This window comes from Eublepharis macularius, chromosome 14 (assembly GCF_028583425.1).
Source record: "Eublepharis macularius isolate TG4126 chromosome 14, MPM_Emac_v1.0, whole genome shotgun sequence".
In the NCBI taxonomy this organism is placed as follows: Eukaryota; Metazoa; Chordata; class Lepidosauria; order Squamata; family Eublepharidae; genus Eublepharis; species Eublepharis macularius.
Genome location: NC_072803.1, coordinates 60,931,999 through 60,957,878, shown reverse-complemented (window position 1 = coordinate 60,957,878; position 25,880 = coordinate 60,931,999). Strand labels below are relative to the sequence as shown.

The window sequence follows — 25,880 nt, the reverse complement described above, 5'->3', positions numbered from 1 at the left end:
AATGTGTTGTCTATGCCTACAATATACACAGAAATTTTCATTTTCTTACATAAAAACCTTCATACTATACATTTTGAGCGAGTTCATTTCACTCTTTCCAGAAGAGAAAATATTTCATATGAGGTTTTTTTTTTTCAAAGCTTCCCCAAACTTCCAATTTTTCCTTTGGAAGTTTTTTTTAAGTACTCTGGAAAAAATTCACACATTCCCTGCTGATTTTTTCCCCATTCCCCCCCTAGGCTTTAATAGCACAGTGAGACCATCTGTCTCAGGTGGCAAATTTTAGTAAAAACAGAAAGTCATTTATTTAATTTCTATTATTTTCTATATGAAAGGAGACACTACTTGGGGAAAAAAGCTTCCTGCCCAGGGCCATTTCTGCTGGTGCTGCCTCCCTCGGTTCTCTCTCCCTCTGAACTTTGCTACTAAGCTGAGCTCCAGAGCAGAATTTTCTTGAGCAAATTCTTCTGGTGGAGCCTGGCTGGAAGTCCAAAAGCTGGCCTGTGCAGTCAAATGTGCAGTCTTGGCAACCCATGGGGTTGTGCTACTATCCTATACTGGTAGGCTCAGAGGCGTAAGTGAGTGATTGCACACACATTTCTCCACCTCTGTATTGACCAATTGATCGGGACATTTGCTGGGAGCCAGGCTAGCCAGGTGTGCCACAGTGGCACAGCTTCTGTTACAGAATAATTCCCATCTGTATCCAGAAACGAGCCTCAGGAGATAACCACTTCCCTTTCCCCTGAGACTCAAGCACTCGTGGTTCCTGTTATCCCTTGAGGTGGACTCATGAATCCGAAAGCTGGAGGACTCGAACATTCTGGTCCCGACATCCTCTGTACACCTTCAACTGGGACAAACTGCATTAACTCATATCTGTTATATCCCCTTTTTGGTACAGAAGTATGACTGAAAAAAGACAAGCTAGAAACTAGCCCAAATCTGTCCCCTTTTCTGAAATTCGTCGCTGGGGTTAGTGGTGGAAGGTAAGCAGCACTGGGAGCAAGGAAAATAGGATGCGGGTGCGAAGTTTCTGTGAGTCCTCCACCTAATCCCCCCACAGCCATCACCCCCCTCTGTGAAAACCCCCCAAGACCTGCCAGCCGGAGGGATTTGAAAACAGATGGTTGAGCTATTTTCTGCCTCTGTGAGGCCCGATTGAGGAGCAATGAGGCATCTAATGCTGAGAAAGATAGAAATTTACTTGCTTTAACTTCATATGGGCATCCTGAAAAGACTTCATTCAGTCCCAGGCACAACAATATCAACCCGGATGAATAAACCATTTGCGGCATCGATAGCTGTGCATCATAGTTTAGTTCATGGACCATTTGCTTCCAATTTTTTCTCTTCTTGCCCTGATCCCGCCCCCCCCCCCCTCGGCCTCCCCTCTCTCCCCCCCCACCTCCCTTCATCCCTGCCCCTCCATCCCTTTAAAGATGACATTGCAAGACCAGCCCTCCTGCAGCGTGGGATGAATAGAAGGCATTGATACACCGTAGCAAACCTATGTGTCATTTGAACTGGGCTTTTAGGGGAAGAGAAGAATCGAGGCAGGCAGGCAGGCACGCACCGTGATGATGGAATGCAAGCCAAAGCCCCCCCCCCCCATTTCTATTTAGTTATTTTATTTAATGGGAGCTTTTGCTGTCAGCTTGGAAAATTGCAAACAGACCCAACTTTGCCTTTGGGTGTTTGGTTAAAGAGTTTAAAATGCTTCCCCCCCCTCCTTCTGTTTCTTCGACCCTCTTCCTTTCTTCTCCCCTCCCCTCCTCGTCCTCCCCTCCTCAACCTTGAGCGCCAAAGTTTTCCATAATCTCAAGCAGGTTTTTGCCTAGTTTAATAAGTATGATCGAGCCTACCAAAAGGGCAGGCAATATAAAATTGGACTCTGCCGCCCATGTAATTTGGGCTTCTGCATTTTTGTGCTTTGAGGACATATATGTGTTGTTAAAATAAACAGAAGCAAGCATGAAAACACAGGCATTTTTTTTAAAAAAATGATATAGTTAGGAGGAAAAAATGAAATGAGAAAAAAGTCTAATCTTTTCTGCTGTATGGGTGGGTCACAGCCTTGTTTCATTAAGTTTCTGTATGGCTGCGCTCTTCATGCTCATTTGAATACCAACATTTCTTTATACATAGGCTACAATTTGCTGTTACTGCACATGTGCCGCAACTTCAGGAAATTGCAGCCCTAAATCTCCTCCTCTTCGCCATTCTGGTAATGTCTTGTAGTAAAAAAACATGTGATGTCATCAAATTGCAACTTCTGTGTTTCGTAAGCCACAGCCAACACAGTGGAGCAGTAGTACAGGATACCACAAGTGGTGATGACCTCATGTACCAGACAATACTTGAGGATGAGAGGAGGCATGGACATGGGTCTGCTGTTTTCAGTGGCAGCCATGTGTCCGCTATGACAACTCATTCCAGTCACAAAGACCTATGTTCAATCAAAAGCATTACCTGCGGGGCTTTTTTTCAGCTGGAATGTGGTGGAACGGAATTCTGGCACCTCTTGAAAATGGTCACATGGCCGGTGACCCCGCCCCCTGATCTCCAGACAGAGGGGAGTTGAGATTGCCCTCTGTGCTGCTTGGCAGTGCAGAGGGCAATCTAAACCCCCTCTGTCTGGAGATCAGGGGGTGGGGCCACCAGCCATGTGACCATTTTCACCGAGGGTGATTTAAACTTTAAAAAACTCCCCCCTTGTTCCAGCTGACCCAAAGTGACATCATTTTGCAGTCCTGAGTTCCACCACCTCTTTTCCTAGAAAAAAAGCCCTGATTCCCGTATGCATAAACAAATTGTTTGAAGAGAACAGCCCCCGATATTCAGAATGTGACATCAAAAGGTGAGAACTGAAATGTCACATTGCTAAACTGCAATATAGGATATAAAGATTTGACTTGATTTTCTCCTTTACCTTTTCAAGAGGATGTTTCTTGATTAGATGAACGAATGATGTTTGGAAATTGTTTTTTTTTTAATTAAATGCTGTCTTAAGTCAGCTGCAAGATATTTTGACTGCTAATAAAATGTTATGACGTGGCAGATGCGGATATCAAATAACGAATGTTCGCAAATACAAAGAGCATTTTCTATTGCTGAGGCGTATTGGGGGAGAGGGAGTTTGTTTATGGATCTGTTAGCAGAGAGAAATTTTTTTGAAAATGTAACGTAACCACCATCCCATTTGCCTAACACTTAAGAGGTGCCTGGATAGTTGTTTGCCTTGCTCAAGGATTTGACTGTCTAGAGCTTCCTTGCCAATGAAGAAAACAATATAAAGGCGGAGGCTCAGTCCCCGGCATCTCTGACTGAACGGATTTCAGGGCTAGGAAGGACTCAGGGCTTTTTTTCAGGGGGAACGCGGGGAAACAGAGTTCCGGAACCTCTTGAAAATGGTCACATGGCTGGTGGCCCCGCCCCCTGATCTCCAGACAGAGGGGAGCTTAGATTGCCCTCCACGCCACTTGGAGGGCAATCTAAGCTCCCTTCTGTCTGGAGATCAGGGGGCGGGGCCACCAGCCATGTGACCATTTTCTCCAAGGGCAACCCACTGATTTCCACCACCTCTTTTCCCAGAAAAAAAGCCCTGGAAAGACTTCTTTCTGACTGAACGCTTGGAGAACTGTTACTAATCAGATCGCACAAGTTCATGGTCGGCCATGATAGCTGAACAGAGCACCCATGGTCAGAGGCAGTCCATCTCTGAATACCGTTTAACGGAATCGAAATAGGCGGAGAGGGGCAGCTGCTTTCATGCTGTGCTTGTGGACTTCCCGGGAGCATCCGGCTGGTTACTTCTCTGATACAAGTTGCTGGGCTATGGCTGCATTCAGATTTGATGGACTGATTTTTACCCACATTTCCCTGCAAAGCAGGACCCAAGGTGGCTTACAATTTAAAAAGTCACAAGTTTGGCTTGTGCGTGATGCCTCCCTTTCCTCTCGCCCTTCTTGCCTGGAGCAGTGAAAGAATCTCAGTTACAAACGAGCTGTGATACTCATGGTGTACCCATGCAGGCACAGGGGTTACCTGGAGTTATGGAGCAATCCTGTGTAGCATTACTTCAGTCGAAGCCCATCAGAATCCAGAGGCTTAGACTGGAGTAATTCTGCATAGGATTGCATTATTTGCTCCTCTTCCAGAAATGGAGACTGGACGCCTGGTTCTAAACTCTAAACTTGTGTTTCTCTGTAAGACACTGGAGTTAGTTTCTAAGCCGGATTCCTTCGCCAGGCTCTGTGCAGTAAAGAAGGAGGGGGACACCTGCACAAGAGTAGCAGCCAGGTGAGTGAGTGCACATCCCGGCCTACTGTCACCTCGTGATGCTTGAATGCAGCCTAGATGGGCCTTCAGTGTGACCCAGCAAGGCTTTTCTTAACAGTCTTATGCTTTGCTCAAGGGAGCCAGTTCAGAGACTTGGGTCACCCCCCTCAAGGTGCACCCATCCCTGCCTATGCCTGTGCCGGGGCCAACCAGGTCCAAAATGTGGGGTTGACAGTCTGTGGTGGGAGGGCCCAGGGAAGGATGCCAGCTGGTCCCACGCTTCTTACGGATATGGGTCAACTGAGCCTCCATGGCACATCAGTGTCCTTCTCACTGGGTGGCTCGACCAGACAACCAGCCCTGGCTTTACTGTTCCACCACATCCAAGTTCTGTCCCATTTTCCTGCAGTGGTGCTCAGCCAAGCCTTTGTAAGAGGATGCTGCAAATTGAGTTTTGGGGCCAATGGTGAGGCATTCGATTGAGCCACATTCCTTCCAAGAAGGGGAGGAAAAGCCGCAAGCAACATCCATTGAGCTCATCTCTGTCCACCTTCCGCGTTGGCTGTATTTAGGAAAAGAGACCCATCCTGCAGCTGCGGCATTGGCCTCCGTTGGGCCTCGTTGATTGTCGTGGAGTTGCACATGCTCGTACCAGCAAGGAAATTAAACCCACTATGTTTAAATAATTAAGTCACTCCCCACACCTCCATCCTCCTTTATGGTTAGCCCTCCGGGCTTCTCTTTGGGCTCGCCCATCTGTTGGTGATGTCTGTTCAATGGGACAAATGCGCCTGTTGGACTTCAGCCAAAGGTCTTTACATTGTGGAAGCTTTTTCAGTGACTTCAACAGGCTGTGATCCAGGGGAGCACGGGGAGATGGGGCTCTTGGGGAGATGCTGCTCTAACACACGAAGCAAAGAACTTCCCTGGATCAGATCACACATCCGTCTACGCCACCAGTCTGATTCCCACAACAGTCATCCAGGTATCTTGAAAAGCCAACTTCCCCAAAGCAACAACCTATTCTTTTGTCTCCAGTGTCTGGCACTGAACATGGAACTTGGAGGTTCCATTTAACTGTGATAGCTGATAAATACACCTGGCTTCCATGAATTGGTTCCATGTCTTTTTAAGGTATTCATTCTAAACTAGAGGCAATAAAAAAAAAAATAAACTAGAGGCAATCACCACATCTGGTGGCAGTGGTTTCATTAGATAATTGAGCAAGATAGGAGTCCTGTAGCACCTTAAAGACCAACTAGATTTCCCAGGTATGAGCTTTGTTGGTCTTAAAGGTGCTACTGGACCCCAATCTTGCTTTTCTGCAGCAGATTAACATGCTTTCCTCCCCGCCTTCCCCCCTGCCCCCGCCCCCCCCCCCCAAGATTGCACATTGTATGAAGAGGTTTAGTCAGGGCTTTTTTTCTGGGAAAAGAGGTGGTGGAACTCAGGACTGCACAATGATGTCACGTTGGGTTAGCTGGAACAAGGGGGGAGTTTTTTAAAGTTTAAATTGCCCTTGGTGAAAATGGTCACATGGCTAGTGGCTCCGCCCCCTGATCTCCAGACAGAGGGGAGTTTAGATAGCCCTCCGTGCTGTGGCACGGAGGGCGATCTAAACTCCCCTCTGTCAGGAGATCAGGGGGCGGGGCCACCGGCCATGTGACCATTTTCAAGAGGTGCCAGAACTCCGTTCCACTGCATTCCAGCTGAAAAAAAGCCCTGGGTTTAGTCAGCCCTGAGCCAACTGCCAACCAGCTTCATCAGGTTGCCCTGATATGTTCTAATGAGAAGGATTTCTTTTTGTCCCCTCTCTCCACGTAAGTCCTAATTTTACAAACCTCAGCCATATCCTCTCTTAACTGTCTTGTGTCTGAACTAAAAATCCACAACCTTTCTTGCCCTCCATCTAGGGTTGACAGGTCCTCATATACTCCTGGTGGAACGGGGGGGGGGGCAGTACTTACCTGCACGGAGATCTTTGCACATGCACTCCTTGCGCCAGCATGATGGCGTCCCTTCCAGAAATGGCATAATTGCATTTTGCATGGCAATGCTCCTGTGCATCGCACAGGGCCAATTCTTTTAGAATTGGCCTATTTAACCCAAAATTGACCCCACGAAGCGTGATGACATCACTTCAGGAAGTGATGTTGTCTTGCCCCGCCAGGAGAATGCCCGCCACATTCTTGCTCAGGTTGTCTGCCTGTGGTGGCCAATTGCCAGGCAGATTGCAACCTCCTCCGATCGCCAGTGATCCATGGGCAATGGGGGCAAACCGCTGAGAGATTGCCTGCCACGGGTGGGCATCTGAGAATCCTACTTCCATCATAGGAAAGGTACTCTAGCCCCTTGATCATTTTGATTACCCCTTTCGGCACCTTTCCTGGCAGTAAGAGATCCTTTCCAAAATGGGGCAGTCTCAAAACTATACATTGGATTCCCACTATAACAGCATCACAGATCTATGCAATGGCGTTAGGATGCTGCCTGCTCTATTACCCATCCATTGCACTGCCGCAGGAGATTGGGCTGACATTTTATTTGAGCTGTGGGCTGTGACCCCAAGATCTCTTTCCTGGCTACCCATAGCCAGGGCTTTTTTTTCAGCGGGAACGCAGTGGAACTGAGTTCCGGCACCTCTTAAAAATGGTCACATGGCCGGTGGCCCCGCTCCCTGATCTCCAGACAAAGGGGAGTTTAGATTGCCTTCCGTGCCGCTCGACTGCGCGGAGGGCAATCTAAACTCCCCTCTGTCTGGAGATCCGGGGGCGGGGCCACCAGCCATGTGACCATTTTTGCCGAGGGCAATTTAAACTTTAAAAAACTCCCTCCTTGTTCCAGCTGACCCAAAGTGATGTCATTGTCCAGTCCTGAGTTCCACCACCTCTTTTCCCAGAAAAAAAGCCCTGTCCATAGCCAGTGGAGACCTCCAAAGTGTATATGTGAAGGACGTACGGTTTGTAATTGACCCAAATGTGCTTCCATTTATGCTTAGTGACGTTAAACTTCACAGTCCATTTGGTTGCCCATTTACCAGTTTGGGCCTCTTCTGACGAATGAATCAGCTTTTTGCCATTGTTGATCATTTGGCGCCAGCCACAAATGTGGCTACCTCTTTTTCATCTTCTCCTGCTCTTTGACCTAGGTCTTGAAGATTAAGGCTAAAAAGAAAACTTACATAGAACCCATGTCTAGAAACACGTCCCTTTGACGCTTCTCTGCAGCCTCTAGAAATTGAGCAACAAAATAAGTGCTTTTGGAGTCCGAATCCTCTAAGAGGAATTGAACCTTTTGCTCTGATGTCACTAAAGGACATATTCCATTTATCAAAGCAACGCTTCTTCCGGTTTAGCCTAAATTGGAGCGCATAAGGGCACTCCAGGAGAACATGTACAAGACAGACCCAACGATACCATTGAAAAGAGGCAGTTAAATCATGCATGCATAACTTAACTCTGGGCTAACCAAGGATTCTAAATAGGAAGGGGGTTTACCCTTAGCAGGCACAAGGCAAGTGGAGAACACGTCTCCTAGCATCAAAATGGGTGTTGCTCTTATCTCTAGCATGAATCAGTTTGGTTACCTGTTTTCTACATTGATTTACTGTGGAAGAAAAAAGATCCTCCATCTTAAGATTTATAAGTGATAACTTCTGTTCACAGATGTGGCTACCTCGGTTTATCCCCGTGGCTCCAGATCACTTGATGAATGAGTTGGCATCAGTCCCAGTATCGATCCTTGAGTGGAGGGGAATGCTTACTTTGTGAGCAGATTAGAACTTAAGTTGTCAATCTCTCGGGGAGGCCTCAGGGTTTCCAGGAATTACAACCTCAAGAGATCAGTCTCCACAAAGGAAGTGGCTGCTTCACACCCTTCTGACTGACCTCCTCCCTCCACACTCTGCATTCCCGAGGCTCTGCCCCCAAACCTCCAGGAATTTCCCAACTCAGAGTTGGCAACTCTAAATTGTCCAGGAGCAAACTGAGGCAAGCAGCACTGCAGGGGCCATCAGGTTCATGGAGGGGGTGGGCTTGCCCATGATCAATGGCCGTTTCCACATGTCTTACCTGCCTGCAGAACATCGCGCGAAAGACCTGGAAGACATCGTCTTCTTGCATGAAATGGCGCCAGGAAGATGCTGTTATCCAGAAGTTTTGTGTGAAATTGTGCGAAACTCCTGGATAACAGCGTCTTCCTTGCACGATTTCACGCGAGAAGCCAGTGTCTTCCGGGTCTTACGCACGATGTTCCACAGGCAGGTAAGATGTGTGGAAACGGCCACTGACACTGGCCAGGTCTGAGCTGAGTGGCCTCTGTGACCTGGCCAACAGCGGCCCTTTAAGGCAGCCGGCAGTCTGGAACTTTCTTGGTAAATAACTGGGCCACTCCAGCCCTGCGGACTTCGCTCCTTGGTGTAAACGGACCCTTTACACCTATCCTACAGGCCCCTTCCTCAAATTTAGCCAGACCTGCCTCTTACCCATTCGCTGCTCTTTTTACTTAGGAGATTTTGATGAGGGCCTTGGTCTATAAAGTTGTCTCACAGTCACCAAATGCTCCTAAGGGTCCAAGTTACACACAATAACAGAGCTCTGTCAGTTAGCTAGAATAAACAGACACAAGATTAGAGCGGCAGTGCTGGTATGTTTGTGTGTGTGTGTGTGCTTAACTATTCCCACTTGCAATATTTCCCTGATTGAAATGGTTCTTTTCCCTCCTGGGTTGTTTTAAACCATGGGAGAGAAAAAAGACAGGTAGTTGCGCCTGTCTTATTTTCTCTCCTGGGATTTAAAGCAGCCCTGGGGAGGGGGGGGGTTATTGCTGATTGGGGAAATGGAAAGGGGGGGGACAGCTAATCTTCCTTCCCCAGAAACCACAACCTTAATACCAGCCCCGCCTGCTTTGAGCAGGTAAAATACAAATAAAGGGGTCTGACTCCCCCCTCCAACTCCAAGTAGGCTTGCCTCCTTAGCACTAAAATCAGGGATTTTTTTCAGCTGGAACGTGGTGGAACAGCGTTCCGGCACCTCTTGAAAATGGTCACATGGCTGGTGGCCCCGCCCCCTGATCTCCAGACAGAGGGGAGTTGAGATTGCCCTCCGCGCCGCTCCAGCGGCGCGGAGGGCAATCTCAACTCCCCTCTGTCTGGAGATCAGGGGGCGGGGCCACCAGCCATGTGACCATTTTCTCCGAGGGCAACCCGCTGAGTTCCACCACCTCTTTCCCCAGAAAAAAAGCCCTGGCTAAAACAAATCAGTAATGACCAACCAAAGGAACCACCGTGGTTCCGTGTAGGTGGCCTGGATACTTTCTGAGCGCAGGTGGTCTTGTCTGGTGTTCAGCTAAGCTGGGTAGCTTCTGCAGCCTGCATCTCAAAATGACACCTATGATTCTACCAGATACGTTGTTGAGGCTTTGAGTGGCCCTGTGCTTGGGCCTAGAAGACACAGAAATTCTGTCTTGACTTTCTGTTCTCTGTTTTGCAGGGTGTGTGTGGGGGGGGGGAGGCCTGTCTTTAGAGCAAGATACGGCTAAATTGTGTAGCTTGCAAATTGGAGAAGGGCATTAAGCTCCACTTTCCCAGAGAGAGTCCTTTAAAAAAATAAATAACCCGTTGTTTCTGCTCCACCCTCCACTTATTGCATGCCTCCAAATGTGAAAATTCATCAGAAGCGCCCGAGGCATAAACTAATTATGGGAATGTGACCGTTTTCCACCGGCCCGGCTTTAAGAGATAAGACACCTCTGTGCTATAAAATCTGGCGAGGGAGAAAAAAAATATACATAAAGGTTGATGTGTTTTGAAATGGGTTTTTGCTTTGTTCCTCTATTTCCCCCCTGGGTGTATTAACCTCGGGGACACCGTCAAAAAGCGCATTCGACAGCAGCACCTGCTGGGGTCAAGGGTAGTCATTAGTTTTTCGGTCAGTGCAGAATAAACCCCATTTCTCCACGGCCGTGTCTCTCGGTTGCTGGAAGAGTATGGGCTCTGCCTCTCCTCGCTCTCGTTTCCTCTCTGCCAAAGTCACACTTTCTTCCTGCGTGACTTGTTCCTCCATAGCTATTCCATCTCCAGCTGTGGGGGCGTCAAAGAAAAAGATGAGATCAAGTTGAGGGGAAAAAATTGTCTGATTTCCCTGGCCCTTTGTTCCCAGTCATCTCTGTCTCTCTCTCCCTCTCCTTTTGTGAAGGCATCAGAAACTCTTCTTCATGGGTTTTGCTGCCTATGCAATCCTAGGCTTTTAGGGTAGTTTTCTTTTTAAAAAGTTCTATCCGGTTTATGCTTAGGAATAAGCAAAGGAGCTAAAAGAAGCCATGTTGGCTCAGTGGAGCCTCTATGAACAATGGCAGTGTACCTCCGCAGGCATGATGCAAAGAGCAACGGAAAGTCAAGCCGTTATATTCATATCCTGCTTGTGAGTTGCACCCAGGTGGCTGTCGTTTGATAGAGTCATCAGAAGGTGGGCAGAAAGCAATGTTGTTGCAGCTGGATCGGGGTCCAGAGGACCGTTTCCCTCCTCCTATGAAACGTTTTGGGAGCACAATGATTGGTTGAAAAGAAATAAATCAGAAATGTTGGATGGGATGGATCTTCCTGGAAGGATGTGTAGATAGGAGGGATATGCCAACTGTTCTACTTGAATTAACACTGGTGTTTAGCTTCTCCTGAAGAGAAGGCCTAAGCAAGAACAGGTCTAGGCTTGAGGTTCTAGATCAGTTGATGGATCCATCCATCTTAACATTCCATTTCCTGACAATGGCTGGTGTCTAGCAGATGTTTTTTGCTGGTGTTGCCGGATGTTGCAGAAAAATTTACAAACGGACCAGTCAGTCACTGCTTTGTTGCTATTCACAGCTATTCACCTCTGGTATATCATTCTGGAGACTGGAAGTTCTTTTTCTAGTTCTCATGGTGGCCACAACGAGTGCTATCTTTCATCTGTTTAATGGATCCTTTGTTTAAAAGGTCTTTGTGGATAGTAGCCATGGTACTTCCTTGTGCCAACAGATTTTGTAGGCAATCATTCTTTAAAACACAATGAGTCAGATGCTTTCTACATATAGTAAATGCTGATGAATGGGCAGTCATAGGGCCAGGGCTTTTTTTCTGGGAAAAGAGGGGGTGGAACTCAGTGGTGGAACTCAGGACCGCACAATGATTTCACTTTGAGTCAGCTGGAACAAAGGGGGAGTTTTTAAAGTTTAAATCACCCTCGGCAAAAATGGTCACATGGCCGGTGGCCCCGCCCCCTGATCTCCAGACAGAGGGGAGTTCAGATTGCCCTCCGTGCCGCTGGAGCAGCACGGAGGGCGATCTCAACTCCCCTCTGTCTGGAGATCAGGGGGCGGGGCCACCGGCCATGTGACCATTTTCAAGAGGTGCCGGAACTCCATTCCATTGCGTTCCTGCTGAAAAAAAAACCCTGCATAGGGCCCACTGACCAGATAGTGCAACAGATCTGATACTGGGTATTTCCTGATCAGCTCTCCCAGGTAGTGGAGGAAGAGATTTCAACCTTGCCTCTGCATTCTTTCCAATGCCCTTGAGGAGTTATTTGCCCCATGTGCAAACTGTAGAGGGGACAGCCAGATTAGAGAGCCAGTGTTCAGCCTGGCAAAACCTCCTCCTCGAGGATATGTTGCTCAGACTTAAAAGCAGACATTAGGGCTGAGGTTTTATAGAGCCAAGTGGGGCAGCGTTGGCTCCCTGAGTAACCTAATCAGAGGCTGAGTTAGCCCGGGGAGCTTAGAAAACTGACTAGGTGGCAATTTGGGTTGACACCATTCAACCTGAAACTCCTTTGGTATGCAAGAACATAAAATCCTTGCTGGGTTGGACCACAGTTCTACCTAGCTCAGCGTCCTATCTTCCATAGTGACCACCCAGGTGCCTTGGAAGGCCTATGCCATGGAGGCATTTGGTACAGAGGTACACTGCCATCCGGTCTGGAGGTTTAATGCAGCCATCATAGCTAATAGTTTTTATCCATGAATTTGTCTCATCCCCTTTTAAAGCTATAGGCCATCACTACATTCTGCAGCAGTGAGTTCTACAGATTATGTGAAGAAGGCCTTCCTTGTCTCTGTCCTGAATCTACTGCCCATTGGGGAATCGACTACTACATTGGTGGTCCTGTTTTAAGAGCCAGTTTGGTGTAGTGGTTAAGAGCGGCAGGACTCTAATCTGGAGAGTCAGGTTTGATTCCCCACTCCTCCACTTGAAGCCAGCTGGGTGACCTTGGGTCTGTCACAGCTCTCTCAGAGCTCTCTCAGCCCCACCCACCTCACAGGTTGATTGTTGTTGTGGGGATAATAATAGCATACTTTGTAAATCACTCTGAGTGGGTGTTAAGTTATCCTGAAGGGTGGTATATAAACCAAATGTTGTTGTTGTTATAGGAGAAGGAGAAAAAGGTCTTTATTTGCTTTCTACTTGGAGTGTGGGTTTAGTGGCACAAGGCACTGGGGCTTACCTCCTAGGAGTCTTTCTAGGATCAACCCAGGGATTGAAGGAATTACTAGAGCATCTCCCAGAAGAGATATTTCATGCTTCCCAAACTTCACCCTCCCCAGCCACTGCCCCTCCCCCTTCCAATCTCCTGGCATTTGCTAAAGCAGTGCTGGCAACCTTACCTGGTGGAAGAGTTACTGCAGGAAATGGTTCTGAGAGGGGGTGGGACCCAACAGCGCTTGGCCCTCCCAGATAGGCCAGTGGAGGGGGGCTCACTATTTCACCTGTCCCTCTGATGAATCCAGGTGGAATGAGACAGCCGTGGGAGGGAAGGGGAAGGGTGGCTTGAAAGAATGTCGGGAACCTTGCTTTTAAAAGCTGCTTCACTGCAACAGATCTTGGCCATGAGCCCAGTTTGACCAAGATACTACACAGCCAACTAAGATTTATATAAACTTGAGTACAAAAGCCAGTTCTGTCCCATGGTGGGACTCATACCACAATGTGACCGAGCGGCAGACCATGTCAGTGAAGAGCTGGGGCTATGCAAACAGAGCAGGCTTGAGTTCTCAGTGCTGAGCTCCCCATCTCACTTGCGGGGGGGGGGTCATGTTTTGCTTTTGGGGATGAAAAAGAAAGGGGGGGCTGCACCAAGGCAAAACGGAGAAGGAACAGCAAATGGTGCAGAAAGGAAGAATTCTTTAATTGTAAGTAACCCATTACAATCCTTTAATCTTACAATTAAAGAATTCTTCCTTTTTGCACCATTTGCTGTTCCTTCTTCATTTCGCATTTGGGGATGCCTCTGCAGTGAAGGCAAAACCCACCCTCCTTCCCCTGGTAGATGGGTTTCCTCCAATAGGGACCCCATGTGTGCGGAATGTCTTTGGGTGCACCAGGAGGCGTGTTGCAACCCACGGCAAGGATCCTTGCGACAGAGAAGTCTGGGTCTGATCACACGTGCTCTAAATGCAGGGTGGGTTGGGGAAACTCCCACACAACTCACGTTTAACGTGTGGCTGCACTCACCTTCAAAACCGTGTGGTGGGGGGAGGGAAATGAGACGTTTTCACATGGCTTATGGCCATGGAACATCGTGCCAAGCTCCTGGAATGACAGCGTCTTCCTGGCGGGATTTCGTGTGTGAACGTTCTCATGCGAAATTGCACCAGGAAGACGCTGCCATTCCAGGAGCTTGGCACGATGTTCCGTGGCTGGTAAGCAGTGTAAAAACAGCCATGGATTCACCAGTGCACACAGAGGCAGGAACAGCTTTTATCAGTCCTTGTGTTCCGCCCAGCATGCTTTCGTAGATAGTAGAGGTGGGCTGTTCACACATTAAACGCAAGTCATGTTGCATTTAGAGCAACCCACCTCACATTTAGAGTCATGGAACCCACTTTGCATTTACAGCAAGTTTAATCAGGCCCTCTGATCATCGTGATAATGAACATTTTAGTAGATGGTCAACACCATTCAGAAGAATGAATGATCATGTGAAACACTGGTAGTCATGCTAAACAGGACTTTCTACCTGGATTATAAACCAGGGCACAGCTGGTCTATTCCCTTTGGACACTCTGCAGGAGGAAATAACATGTGCCCCTCTGCAAGGCACAGGTGGCATTGCAAGCACACTGGAGTCCATAGCAACCGTGGCAATACCCACGAAACAGACAACGACAGGCAATGATGCCCCTGCGAGTGGCACATACAGGCACAGCCAATCCAGCCACTGCTCCTCAGTGATGCCCCTCCCTCCATGGAGAGCCAGTGGGCAGGAGGGGAAGACCAAGCAACTGTGCAACCCCAACACAGGATGTGGCCTGAGAAGCCTCAACCCAGCCCATAGGCATGTGGGCAGCAAAAGTGCTGCAACATGCAACTGTCCCTGCTCTGAGTCACCTCCCACATAAAAACGTTAAAAAGAAAGACAGAAAGGGGCACAACACCTGGCATTCCCGAGAGGCCTCCCATCCAAGTACTAACCAGGCCCAACCTTGCTTAGCTTCCAAGATCAGATGAGATTAGGCGTGTTCAGAGTGGCATAGCCATAGGCAGAAAGACAGAGGCTAGACTCAAACCCACAGCCCCCACATCCAAGACTGGCATCCTAACCACTGGGTCAAGAGGGTAAGTTCAAAGGAGAGATGCCATCAGGCATATGGCACACCACGGGGCCAGGAAGAGACTATTGCACAGATAGATGTAAAATAGTAAAGACTCCAATCGCACCTTTAAGACTAACCAACTTTATTGTAGCATAAGCTTTCGAGAGCCTCAGCTCTCTTCATCAGATGCATCGTCAGCTTTCAAGAACCACAGCTCTCTTCGTTAGATGCATCATCAGCTTTTGAAAGCAGTTCTTGAAAGCTGATGATGCATCTGACGAAAAGAGCTGTGGTTTTCAAAAGCTGATGACCCCCCCCCACACCCACACTGGGGTGCATGCTGTAGCCATCCAAAGGACAATTACAGTCCTGTGAAGAAGTACTCTGCAACTGCTCCATTTGCTGCTGTTGCATATAGCCCAGCTCCTGTCAGGCAATGGGCCCATGGCTAATTGGCCAGCTAATCCACAGAGCATAGTAGAGCAGTTACCAGTTGTCCTCTTCCTAGGGGAAGGGCACCGTGGCAAAGGAGTGTCCTTATAGCCTGCTATGGGGCTGCCACTGTTTCTGCCCCCCCTCCCAACCTAGACAGCAGTCCTTGGGTACACTTCCCTTGGAGCATGCCCCGTTGCATGATGTGGGGCATGTTGCCAAGTGGGCCAGGCTTGAGTCACTCCCATACACATACCCTGCTAGCCTCAGAGCCAGCATTGCTGATGGAGTGGTGTCTGGGCTCAAGCAGGGGGGCTGGGGGAAGAAGGCGCAGGCTCCTGGCTGGAGGGGCTCCTGCCCCTGCTCGCCTGTCAGTGCACGGCCAGCCCGTTGGGTTGCGCCGCCAGTGATGAGGTCCCTGTTAGGAGGATTCCGAAGGGAGACACACGGCATGGACTTCGCTCTCCCCCTTTTGGTGCTAGTGCTAAGGGCTCCTTCGTTGGCGCTCCTTGTGCCTCTCCCACTACCCAAGTGCAATGCTGTGCACTCTAAGTGCTTACGGCAGAAGCCTCTGTGTTGTGTGCACCTTACCTCTTGAACCATGGGGCACCCTGGCTGGGATTCCTGTAGAGCTGTGAGGGCTGTGACCGGGTGTGGGTGGAGTCAGCATCCTGTGCCTCCACTTGGGCTTTGGGGAAGGGCTGTGCCTGTGGTGGGGCACTTGGCCTCTTCCGTTGGATCTAGGTCTATGGGCTGAGCCATGGCTTTTGATGATGTAACTTTTTGCCTGGTTTGGGGGGGGGGGGCTTTCTTGAGCTGGCGCAGCTTAGAGAGCCATCTAACTAGGGTTGCCAGCCTCCAGGTATTGGCGGGAGATCTCCCGGAATTACAGCTGGTCTCCAGGCCACAGAGATCAGTTCCCCTGGAGAAAATGGCCACTTTGGCGGGTGGGTTCTATGGAATTATGCCATGCCAAGGTCCTTTCCTCTCCAAACCCCACTTTCTCCAGGTTTCACCCCCCAGATCTCCAGGAATTTCCCAACTTGGAGCTGGCAATCCTGCATCTAACTCCTACCACACCCTGGGGTTTGCCCCTTTTTACATGGGTAACAAAAAAGAAGGGAACCCTCTCAATAAACACTTCGTAGGGAATAGACGTTTCACTTCAGCAACACTTAAAAAGCAATTAACGAATTACAATTTGTCTACACGCAAGTGCTTACCTAATTGGTCATTAGTATGTTGGTTCCTGTTTAGAAAGTGAAAGAAAGACATCACACATTAGGGAGCAAAGCCTGTGGCATTCTTGAGAAAGATCACAAAACAAGGATCCAGCCAGACTCCTTGTTGAGTTGCACAGCCGCTACAGTCTCCGAGTCACATGGCTATCGCAGTCTTCGGCTATCTGCAAAATAGAAATAACAAATCAAAAAAAAATTTGGACCTTCCATGGACTTACCTTGTTAATTGCTTGACTGGAACCTTTCTGTTGGAAACAGAAGTCAGAAATGGATATTATGTATTTATATTGTTTGTCAGGCTATGGATGACACAATATGGTAAACAGGTCCTTGTACCATTGCAACAAGCAGTCCAAGCTCTTGGTTAAATGGTTTTTATTCAGAAATCCAATCTTTCCATATATATGTCCATAGAGTTACTCAGAGGCAAGAAAGCATCCAAGCAGTACACGCTTCCTTGATAGGAATAGAAACTTGAGAAAAGTACAGCTCTAAAGACTCAAACATTTTCCCCCTCCCAAATCACAAGTTCGGGCAGGAAAAAGTCTGGGAACTTCTGCTGGAGTTTATACATCAAGCTAGACAAGACAAAGAGGCATAAGAGAAACAGCAACATTTCAGACAGTGCAAGGTCACTTCAGTGAGCTTCAAAGAAAGAGATAGCACAGCTGTGTTCTCAGGCCGCCAGAGGGAGAAACGAAAGTGATGGTTAGGTGGCTAGAGCACCTGAAAATGAAATCAAGGCATAGTATTAGCAGTGTTTCAACACCTAGAACAATGGAATGAATGTAGGGTTACAGTCATGACATCGTTACTCAATGTTATGAATTGTAATAGGATGTTGATGGTGGATCATTGTGAATTTAATTGACGTTTTGCACTTGCGCTTTATATAAACACAGATCCACAATTACAAATTGTAATTCTCTAATTTCTCCTTAAACGTTGCTGAAGTGAAACATCTATTCCTTACAAAGTGTTTATTGTGGGGGTTCTCTTCTTTTTCATTATCTATAATTGCCGTGATACTCCTTTGTTTTCACATGGGTGCGGCGGCAGCACCAGTGTTGTTCAGCATCGCTCGGCATCGCTAGGCTGGTGCTTGGCTCGGGTGCGGCACTGCCAGGCCACCCCACAGGCGCATCTCAGAAATAAGCCTGCCCTCCGCTGCAGCGCAACCCCCTTTTTCATAACCATAAGGAAGTGTGGTCTTTGACTCTGACAATTTCTATGAGGACTTTTCTGTTGCTCCTTGTCCCTGGAAGTATAATAGCAAGCTTTGAGTGCAGCAGCACCTTACGTTTATCATCTGCTTTTCTCACTGAGACTCAAGGTGGATTACATAGTGTAAGTCCATGGCCATTTTCACACTGCTTACCGGCCATGGAACATCGCGCCAAGCTCCTGGAACGACAGTGTCTTCCGGGTGCGATTTCATGCCAGGAACATGCTGTTGTTCCAGGAGCTTGACGCAATGTTCTGTGGCCAGTAAAGCAGTGTGAAAACGGCCCATGTGATCAACAGCTGGAACAATGAGCAGTAAGATATGATGAACAAACACAGATGCAAGATCCAAAGGGCAGTCACAATGGGTTCTTCACCCAGGGTGTGAGCCCAGCTTTTCAACATACATTAATGTTATACTTTTCATCAAGCTGAACGCTGAATCAGCCGCCCATCTTGCTTATCAGGAGGACTGTCCTTTTTCTTTTTAAATAGCACACATATGTTTCTTAATATATCCATTCGTTCATTGCTTGGAAAGAAAAAAAATCACACACATATGTTTTAAAAATCTGTTGTAAAACTCCTCTAGGAACTAGGTATGTCTTACGACGTCACAGCACCTGCCAACAGGTGCCTTGCTCAGCTATTTTTTTCCTGGTTCCAACTGATGCCTGCAGAAATGTTTAGAGCTGGTTTTTCAGAGCTCACCTTGGGAGAGAAAAAGGTGCATTTCTATTGATTATGATGAGGGGCTTTTAAACTGGACCGGCTGCTCCAGAAATGCTGCGTCCATTTATGCCTCCAGTTTTGCTGGCCCCAGGCTATGTACAATTGGAGACATTAGCACAGTGTAATTTTTTGCAATGTTCTTTACAGAACCAAGCTCCTCCTGGCCTCTATACAAAGACAAGCGACCCTGTTGTGGCTCCTGACACTCCTGACATCTTAGAGATTGAATTCAAGAAGGGTAAGGGCCGTGATGGCGCAGTGCTATCTCCTTCACTTGCTTTTTATGCCCCTTTTGGAAGTGCTATAGGTGATCCATACCCGCGTGTCCATCACTTGATGAGACTGTACATGTGAATGAGCCCTGTCAGAGATCTAACACCACAGACAAACCTGCCATAGTACTGGCTGCTACCTGCCCACAGCCAGTGCCTCGTAGCATTTCAGAGTGTTGGATTAGGATCAGGGCTTTTTTTCAGCAGGAACGCGGTGGAACGGAGTTCCGGAACCTCTTGAAAATGGTCACATGGCCGGTGGCTCCGCCCCCCCGATCGCCAGACAGAGGGGAGTTTAGATTGCCCTCTGCGCCACTGGAGTGGTGTGGAGGGCAATCTAAACTCCCCTCCGTCTGGAGATCAGGGGGCGGGGCCACCAGCCATGTGACCATTTTTGCAGAGGGCGATTTAAACTTTAAAAAACTCCCCCCTCGTTTCAGCCGACCCAAAGTGATGTCATTGTGTGGTCCTAGGAGCATGCACGCACTTTGTGTGTGCGCATGTGGTACCAGGGGCACCACCTCCTGCCAGGAGTTACCCCCTATGCTGGCAACCCACTGAATTCCACCACCTCTTTTCCCAGAAAAAAAGCCCTGATTAGGATCAAACAGAGCTGGGTTCAGGTCTTTACTCAGCTGTGAAGCTCACTGAGTAACTTTGGGCCAGCCACTGAGATTGAACTACCTCACTCGGTTGTTATAAGGGTAACGTGGAGGAACCCCTGAGTCCATGGGAAGCAGAGCAGGTAAGAAATGTGATAGAAAGAAATACAATTGATCACAGCAGTTTTCATTAGAAGCAGCCTAGCTGACCTACCACTGTACCTGATTAAATCTTTAGGGATAGATCAAGATGGGTAGCCGCGTTAGTCTGTCTGTAGCAGCAGAAAAGATCAAGAGTCCAGTAGCACCTCTAAGGCTAACAAAATTTGTGGCAGGGTATGAGCTTTCATAAGTCACAGCTCACTTCTTCAGATACAACTAGAATGTGAGTCCATCTGTCCTTAAATCTTGGAGAGTGGAGTAATTACAGAAGTTGAACGAAATAGCCAGTGAATGACAATAGCAGGCATGATTGGATAGGGTGGGCTATGCAAAGGGGTAGTGGGTGTGGAGAAATCAGCATTGGTAATGAGACAGGAAGCCTAGGTCTCGATTCAGTCCAGGTGGACGCATTGTCTTGAGCTTCATTATCACACCTGGACTGAATCGAGACCTAGGCTTCCTGTCTCATTACCAATGCTGATTTTTGAAGAAGTGTGACTCACGGAAGCTCATACCATACGACAAATTTTGTTAGTTTTACAGGTGCTACTGGACTCTTGCTCTTTTCTAAATCTTTAGGGGCAGTCTAAGCGACTCTGGGGTCCTGGGCAGAAGTCAAGGATTGGGGACCCACATGTCTTTTATCCCCACCCAACCTACTACGAACAAGAATAAAACGTACAGATTTCACAAGGCATGCCTCTTCGAAAATGTACTGCACTTTGCATTTTGGCAATTATGACCGACAAATAGCACTAGCTAGACTGGTCATATGTGGGTGACATTAAAAAATTACCACGGAAGGGCAAGAGTGAAATAATTCATTTCCAAAGGGCAGGTAGACATCTGGAACTATTTATTGTTTGAGATTTAGCTGTCATCTATTTCATTTCATTTCTCTCTGATAATCCTATCAGATTTTTCATTCCATCCACTGGGTGAAGTTTTGGATGGATTCTTCAGTAGCTCACATAGTATATCACCCCCACTGGCTGTGCCCTCCCACCAGGGCCTTTTTTCTGGGAAAAGAGGTGGTGGAACTCAGTGGGTTGCCTGCGGAGAAAATGGTCACATGGCTGGTGGCCCCGCCCCCTGATCTCCAGACAGAGGGGAGCTGAGATTGCCCTCCCAATCTCAACTCCCCTCTGTCTGGAGATCAGGGGGCGGGGCCATCAGCCATGTGACCATTTTCAAGAGGTTCTGGAACTCCGTTGCACCGCGTTCCAGCTGAAAAAAAGCCATGCCTCCCACCCTCCCCAGCAAAGGGCCCTGGGCAAATGTGAGGCTGCCACACAGATAAGACCTCTCCTGGAAGTCTTCTAGCCCTGCTTCCTAGTACTGAGAAGGTTCAGTTCTTCCAGACGCATCCCTTGTACCTAAGAACCCTGCTGAATCACAACAAAGGTCCTTCTAGTACAACATGTTGTTTCCAGAACAGTTAGCAAGATACAAGGCACAAAAGCAACAGCCCCCCATTGTCTGTTCCCTAGACAATCATATTCAAAGGTAGACTGCCTCTGACAATGCAAGTTCTACATAGCTGCCCTGAATCACGAGGAAAGGTGAGGTATAAATTAAAATACCCTGTGGTGCAGAGTGGTAAGCTGCAGTACTGCAGTCCGAGCTCTGCTCACGATATGAGTTCAATCCCGGAGGAAACTGGGTTCAGGTAGCCGGCTCAAGGTTGACTCAGCCTTCCATCCTTCCGAGATCGGTAAAATGAGAACCCAGTTTCCTGGGGGTAAAGGGGGAAGGCAATGGCAAACCACCCCGTAAAAAGTCAGTAATGACTCGGTGCTTGCACAGGGGACTACCTATACCTTTACCTTTAATGAAATAACTAGACAGCACAGCTGCCCTGACCTGGATAGCTCAGGCAAGCCCAAACTTGTCAGATCTCAGAGTAGGCCTTGTTTGGGAGAACTCCAATGAGGACCAGGGTTGTGGAGGCAGGTAATGGCAAACCACCTTTGTTAGTCTCTTGTCCAGGGATTTTTTTCTGGGAAAAAAGGTGGTGGAACTCAGTGGTAGAACTCAGGACCGCACAATGATGTCACTTTGGGTCAGCTGGAACAAGGGAGGAGTTTTTTAAAGTTTAAATTGCCCGCAGTGAAAATGGTCATATGGCCAGTGGCCCCACCCCCGGATCTCCAGAGAGAGGGGAGTTGCCCTCCATGCCACTGGCGCGGAGGGCAATCTCAACTCCCCTCTGTCTGGAGATCAGGGGGCGGGGCCACTGGCCATGTGACCATTTTCAAGTGGTGCTGGAACTCCGTTCCACCTTGTTCCTGCTGAAAAAAAGCCCTGCTCTTGTCACAAAAACTCCACCAGGGGTCGCTATAAGTCAGCTATGACTTAATGGCACTCTCGCTAGTATAGCATAGCTAGTAACCTTTGTTAGAACTCTCTTCTGTGGATTTATTTACTCCCTTTGAAAAATTATCTGAGCTGGTGGTCAGCATCACCACTTGTGGGAAAAAATTCCATAACTGTGTGGGAAAAAAAATGTGATCTGTCCTGAAGCTATTGCTCATGATTGGATGCCTAGTATCACAGGAGAAGACGAAAAATCCCTCTCTCTGCATTTTGTCATAGGGTATGAGCTTTCGTGAGCCACAGCTCACTTCTTCAGATCTGCGACTCACAAAAGCTCATACCCTAGTACAAATGTTGTTAGTCTTCTCGGTGCTACTGGACTCTTGCTCTTTTCTGCTGCTACAGACAGACTATCTTGCTCTATTTACATTTTGTGTACACCATACATAATTTCGTAATCTTCTGCCATGCTCCCATTGGTCAACCTTTTTTTCTGAGCTGAAAAGTCCCAAACTCTTTAGCTTTTTTTCACAAGAAAGAAAACAGTAGCACCTTTAACACTAACCAACTTTACTGTAGCATAAGCTTTCGAGAACCACCCCTCTCTTCGTCAGATGCATGACAAAGATGAGGTGGGTGGTGATCAGACACAGGGCTGATCAGATTGCATCTGACGAAGAGAGCTGTGGTTCTCAAAAGCTTATGCTACAGTAAAGTTGGTTAGTCTTAATGGTGCTACTGGACTCTTTTCTATTTTGCTACTACAGACTAACACGGCTAACTCCTCTGGATCTATTTCACAAGAAAGGCGCAACAACCCTTCGTCCTTTGGGTTGCTCTTTATTTTATTTATTTATTTATTTTGCTTCATTTTTGCCCCCCCCCTTTCTCCCCAATGGTGACCCAAAGCAGCTTACAGCGTTCTCCTCCCCCCCCTGTTTCCTCTCAGCAAGCCTTGTGAGATGGGTTAGGCTGAGTGTGTGGCTGGCCCACAGTCACCCGGCAAGTGTCTGTGGCAGAGAGCAGGGAAATGAATGAAGCTGGGCCACCCAGTCCCTAGCCCATCCCTCTAGCCACCACACCACACTAGTAACCAGATGGGGTGACCAGGACTCCAAACAGCATACCAGAGACGACCTCACCCTCAGCACCACATAATTTCATTTTTAATAGAAAGTTTGATGATTTCTCACTACCTTAATTTCAAGGTCCCCTTCACCAACCCTTTCCCTCATTCTGTCTCCTCTTACTATTGGTGTTTTTTTCTGGGCTATGGGAGGGTAGACAGCTGCTGTCCCTTTCTAATATAGTTAATAATTTGATTAAAACCGCAGATAAATTAACTAGCTGGTAGTGCAAAGGCTTTTGAACGTTCCTTCAGCTTCAGAGTCTCTAAAGCCAACTCCCCTTCCCGATGTTATGAAAAGACCTGGTTCGGTTTAAGAACTGCGTCTCGCTCTGTCTCTCGTTTCCCCTCCCGTAGCCTGCCTCCACACCCTCAGTTCACCCCCTAGTTAATTTATTTGAAGTTCTAATCTAATTATTAACTATTTTAAAAAGGATAAGCAGCTTTCTTTGACAATGCCTGCGCTCCGCCAGGCGAACCGCATCCAAGAGCCAGGCGAAAGACGATAATAGAACGAAAAGGGGGAGACGACAAGGGGAGGCGGCAGGTCCACCAAGAAAGAGACTTAGGGTTCATTATCGTCGGAGCTTACATTTAATAGTAATTTACAGCCGAGTTTATAAACCCTCCCAGCCCCCCCCCCATATATATATAAAGGGGTTTAGAATGGAAAAGTTGACAGGGACCCTTTACCACACAGTGGGCCTTAGTGGACGCCTTGGTATAAAGATTAGAATGGAAGCCATTGAATCCTGATTAGCAATTGATATAGCTCTATATGGTAATGAGGAGGGCAGATGGAAGAGATTAGCCTCCAAACAGGGCTAACTGAGGTGGTTTTCTTTTTCCTTTTGTGGGCCCTCATGGCTGCCCTCCTCCCTTCCTCTGTGTCTATTTCTGCATACTTTTTTTGCTCGTTTCATCCCACTTGAAGGGGGGAAAAAACCTGTTTTCTTTCCCATTTGGGCACCACCTCCCGCCTCCCTCCCCAAAGTTCCCCCTCCTCTTTCAGCATTAACCTTTAAATAATAATACGAGTAATAAAAGAATAATAAAATAGGTGCACTAATGAATTCATGGCTCCCTGTCTTCATCCTTCTCATCACGAGACAGGGTCCCCATTCACTCTTGTCAAGCGGTTAACTGGCAACATGTGTGGGGCTTGTTGTCCACCAGAGAGACATTACAGGGGCCGGGTGTGTCTTGCCTACACCTCTGTCTTCCCGCCCTGCTCCCCCCCATTTTGGCTGCTGGTTGTTCGTCGGGCCAGCCTCAGTGGCTGGTGGAACAGAAGGTGCTAGGCCCAAAGACAATGAGCAAGCGTGAAATTTAATTAGTCGAGGTCTTAGCCGCAATTTCAGACTTCTAAAAAGGGAGGACTGGAGGGCGGGTGGGAAGGGGGAGCTGTATGTGGGAGAGGGGGAATTTTTATTGCCTTTTTATTTCTCTTTTCTCTTGAGGCTTTTTTTTGTCTGGTATTGTGTGTGGGTTTTTTTAAAAAAGCCTTCTGAGCGAAGCAGCTTGGACATGCCTTTTTAAGAAGTTATTTAGAGTTCATATCTGTCACGTCTATTTAACGCACAGGAGGTGATGTTTAAAGAGGTGATCTTGACATTAATAAGGTGATTCAGAGTCCTTGGGATCCCCACCCCCCTGGTTTCCTGCCCCCCCTCCCTGCTGTCTCAGTGTTGCTTTTCTCTCGCTCTGCAGGTGTCCCTATCAAGGTCACCAATGTCAGCGAAGCGACCACTCGCCAGTCGGCCCTTGAGCTCTTCCTTTACCTGAACGAAATTGCGTAAGTTGCCCTGTGTGTGTGTGCGCGCGCACACTGCCAGGCTCTTGCACACCTGCTGTTCATTCCAGGATCTCAAAGGCACTCGGGCTTTGCACGCTGCCCGGTTCAGTTTCCCGCACCTCCAGCTGAAGAGCTCTGGTTGCAAGTGATGGGAAAGAGCTTTCTCACCACGAGACCCAAGAAAAAGCCTGCCTGTCAGAGGAGAAATTCTGCTGCTGGAATATATTGCTACCGGAAAGTCCCTTATAGATTTTGTGCAAAACAGAGAGAAATGAATTGATGGTTTGTGCATTTGATGAGTAAGAGGATAATAAAGTTAGGGGATATTGTGTAGTATTTGCATACCTTTTCAAAGAGAAAATTCGTAACTATTCCTAATTTTTTTTCTTCCCCCTTTTTTCTTTGTTATCCTTTTATCAATATGGGAAAATTCTCTTTAATAAAAATCGTAAAAAAGAGAAAATCCTGCTACCCCAGGCAATTTTGCTCACTACAACACTCTTGCAAAAATGCCTGCTGTGTTAGGGTTGCCAACCTTCAGGTGGTAGCTGGAGATCTCCTGGAATTACAACTGATATCCAGGCTACAGAGATCAGTTCCCTTGGAGAAAATGGCTGATTTGGAGGGGGGGCTCTATGGCATCATACCCCACTGAGGTACCTCCCCTCCCCAATTTCCCCCTTCCCAGGCTTCACCCCCCAAATCTCCAGGAATTTCCCTACTGAGAGCTGGCAACCCTTCTGCTATTGCATGTGAAGACTTAAGCCAGGGGTCAACAACCTTTTTGAACTTGCAGCCACCTTTGAAATTCTGACACAAGGTGGTGGATATCACTGCAAAATGGCTGCTGCAGGAGGCGGGAAAAAGTACACAATGGCCATTTTCACACTGCTTACCACCCACGGAACATCGTGTGAAACTCCTGGAACAACAGCGTCTTCGTACGAAAATGGCAGGCTTACCACCCCTCATGTGAAATCGCGCCAGGAAGACACTGTCAGTCCGGGAGCTTGGCACGATTCCGGGAGCTTGGTCATTCCGGGAGCTTGGTAAGCAGACACACTGCTTACCTTCAGCCACACTGTGAAGATCTTTGTGCTGTGGTGGCTGCAGCTGCTGCCAGGCAACTTT

General features: G+C 47.9%; 1 protein-coding gene and 1 pseudogene across 3 annotated transcripts in view; one reads left to right on the top strand and one right to left on the bottom strand.

Annotated features, from left to right (window-relative positions):
• Positions 1-25,880, top strand: part of ASS1 (argininosuccinate synthase 1) — a 168,860-nt gene that overhangs the window by 68,396 nt on the left and 74,584 nt on the right. For all 3 annotated transcript variants that reach the window (XR_008598202.1, XM_054997683.1, XM_054997682.1), the window contains exons 9-10: positions 18,624-18,714; positions 24,665-24,749. Coding sequence is in view for 2 of the 3 variants with exons in the window: in XM_054997683.1 (XP_054853658.1) it covers positions 18,624-18,714; positions 24,665-24,749 (176 nt within the window). In the remaining variant the exon portion in view is untranslated. The remainder of the gene's footprint in view (positions 1-18,623; positions 18,715-24,664; positions 24,750-25,880) is intronic.
• On the bottom strand, positions 14,677-14,795 carry LOC129342760 (5S ribosomal RNA; annotated as a pseudogene).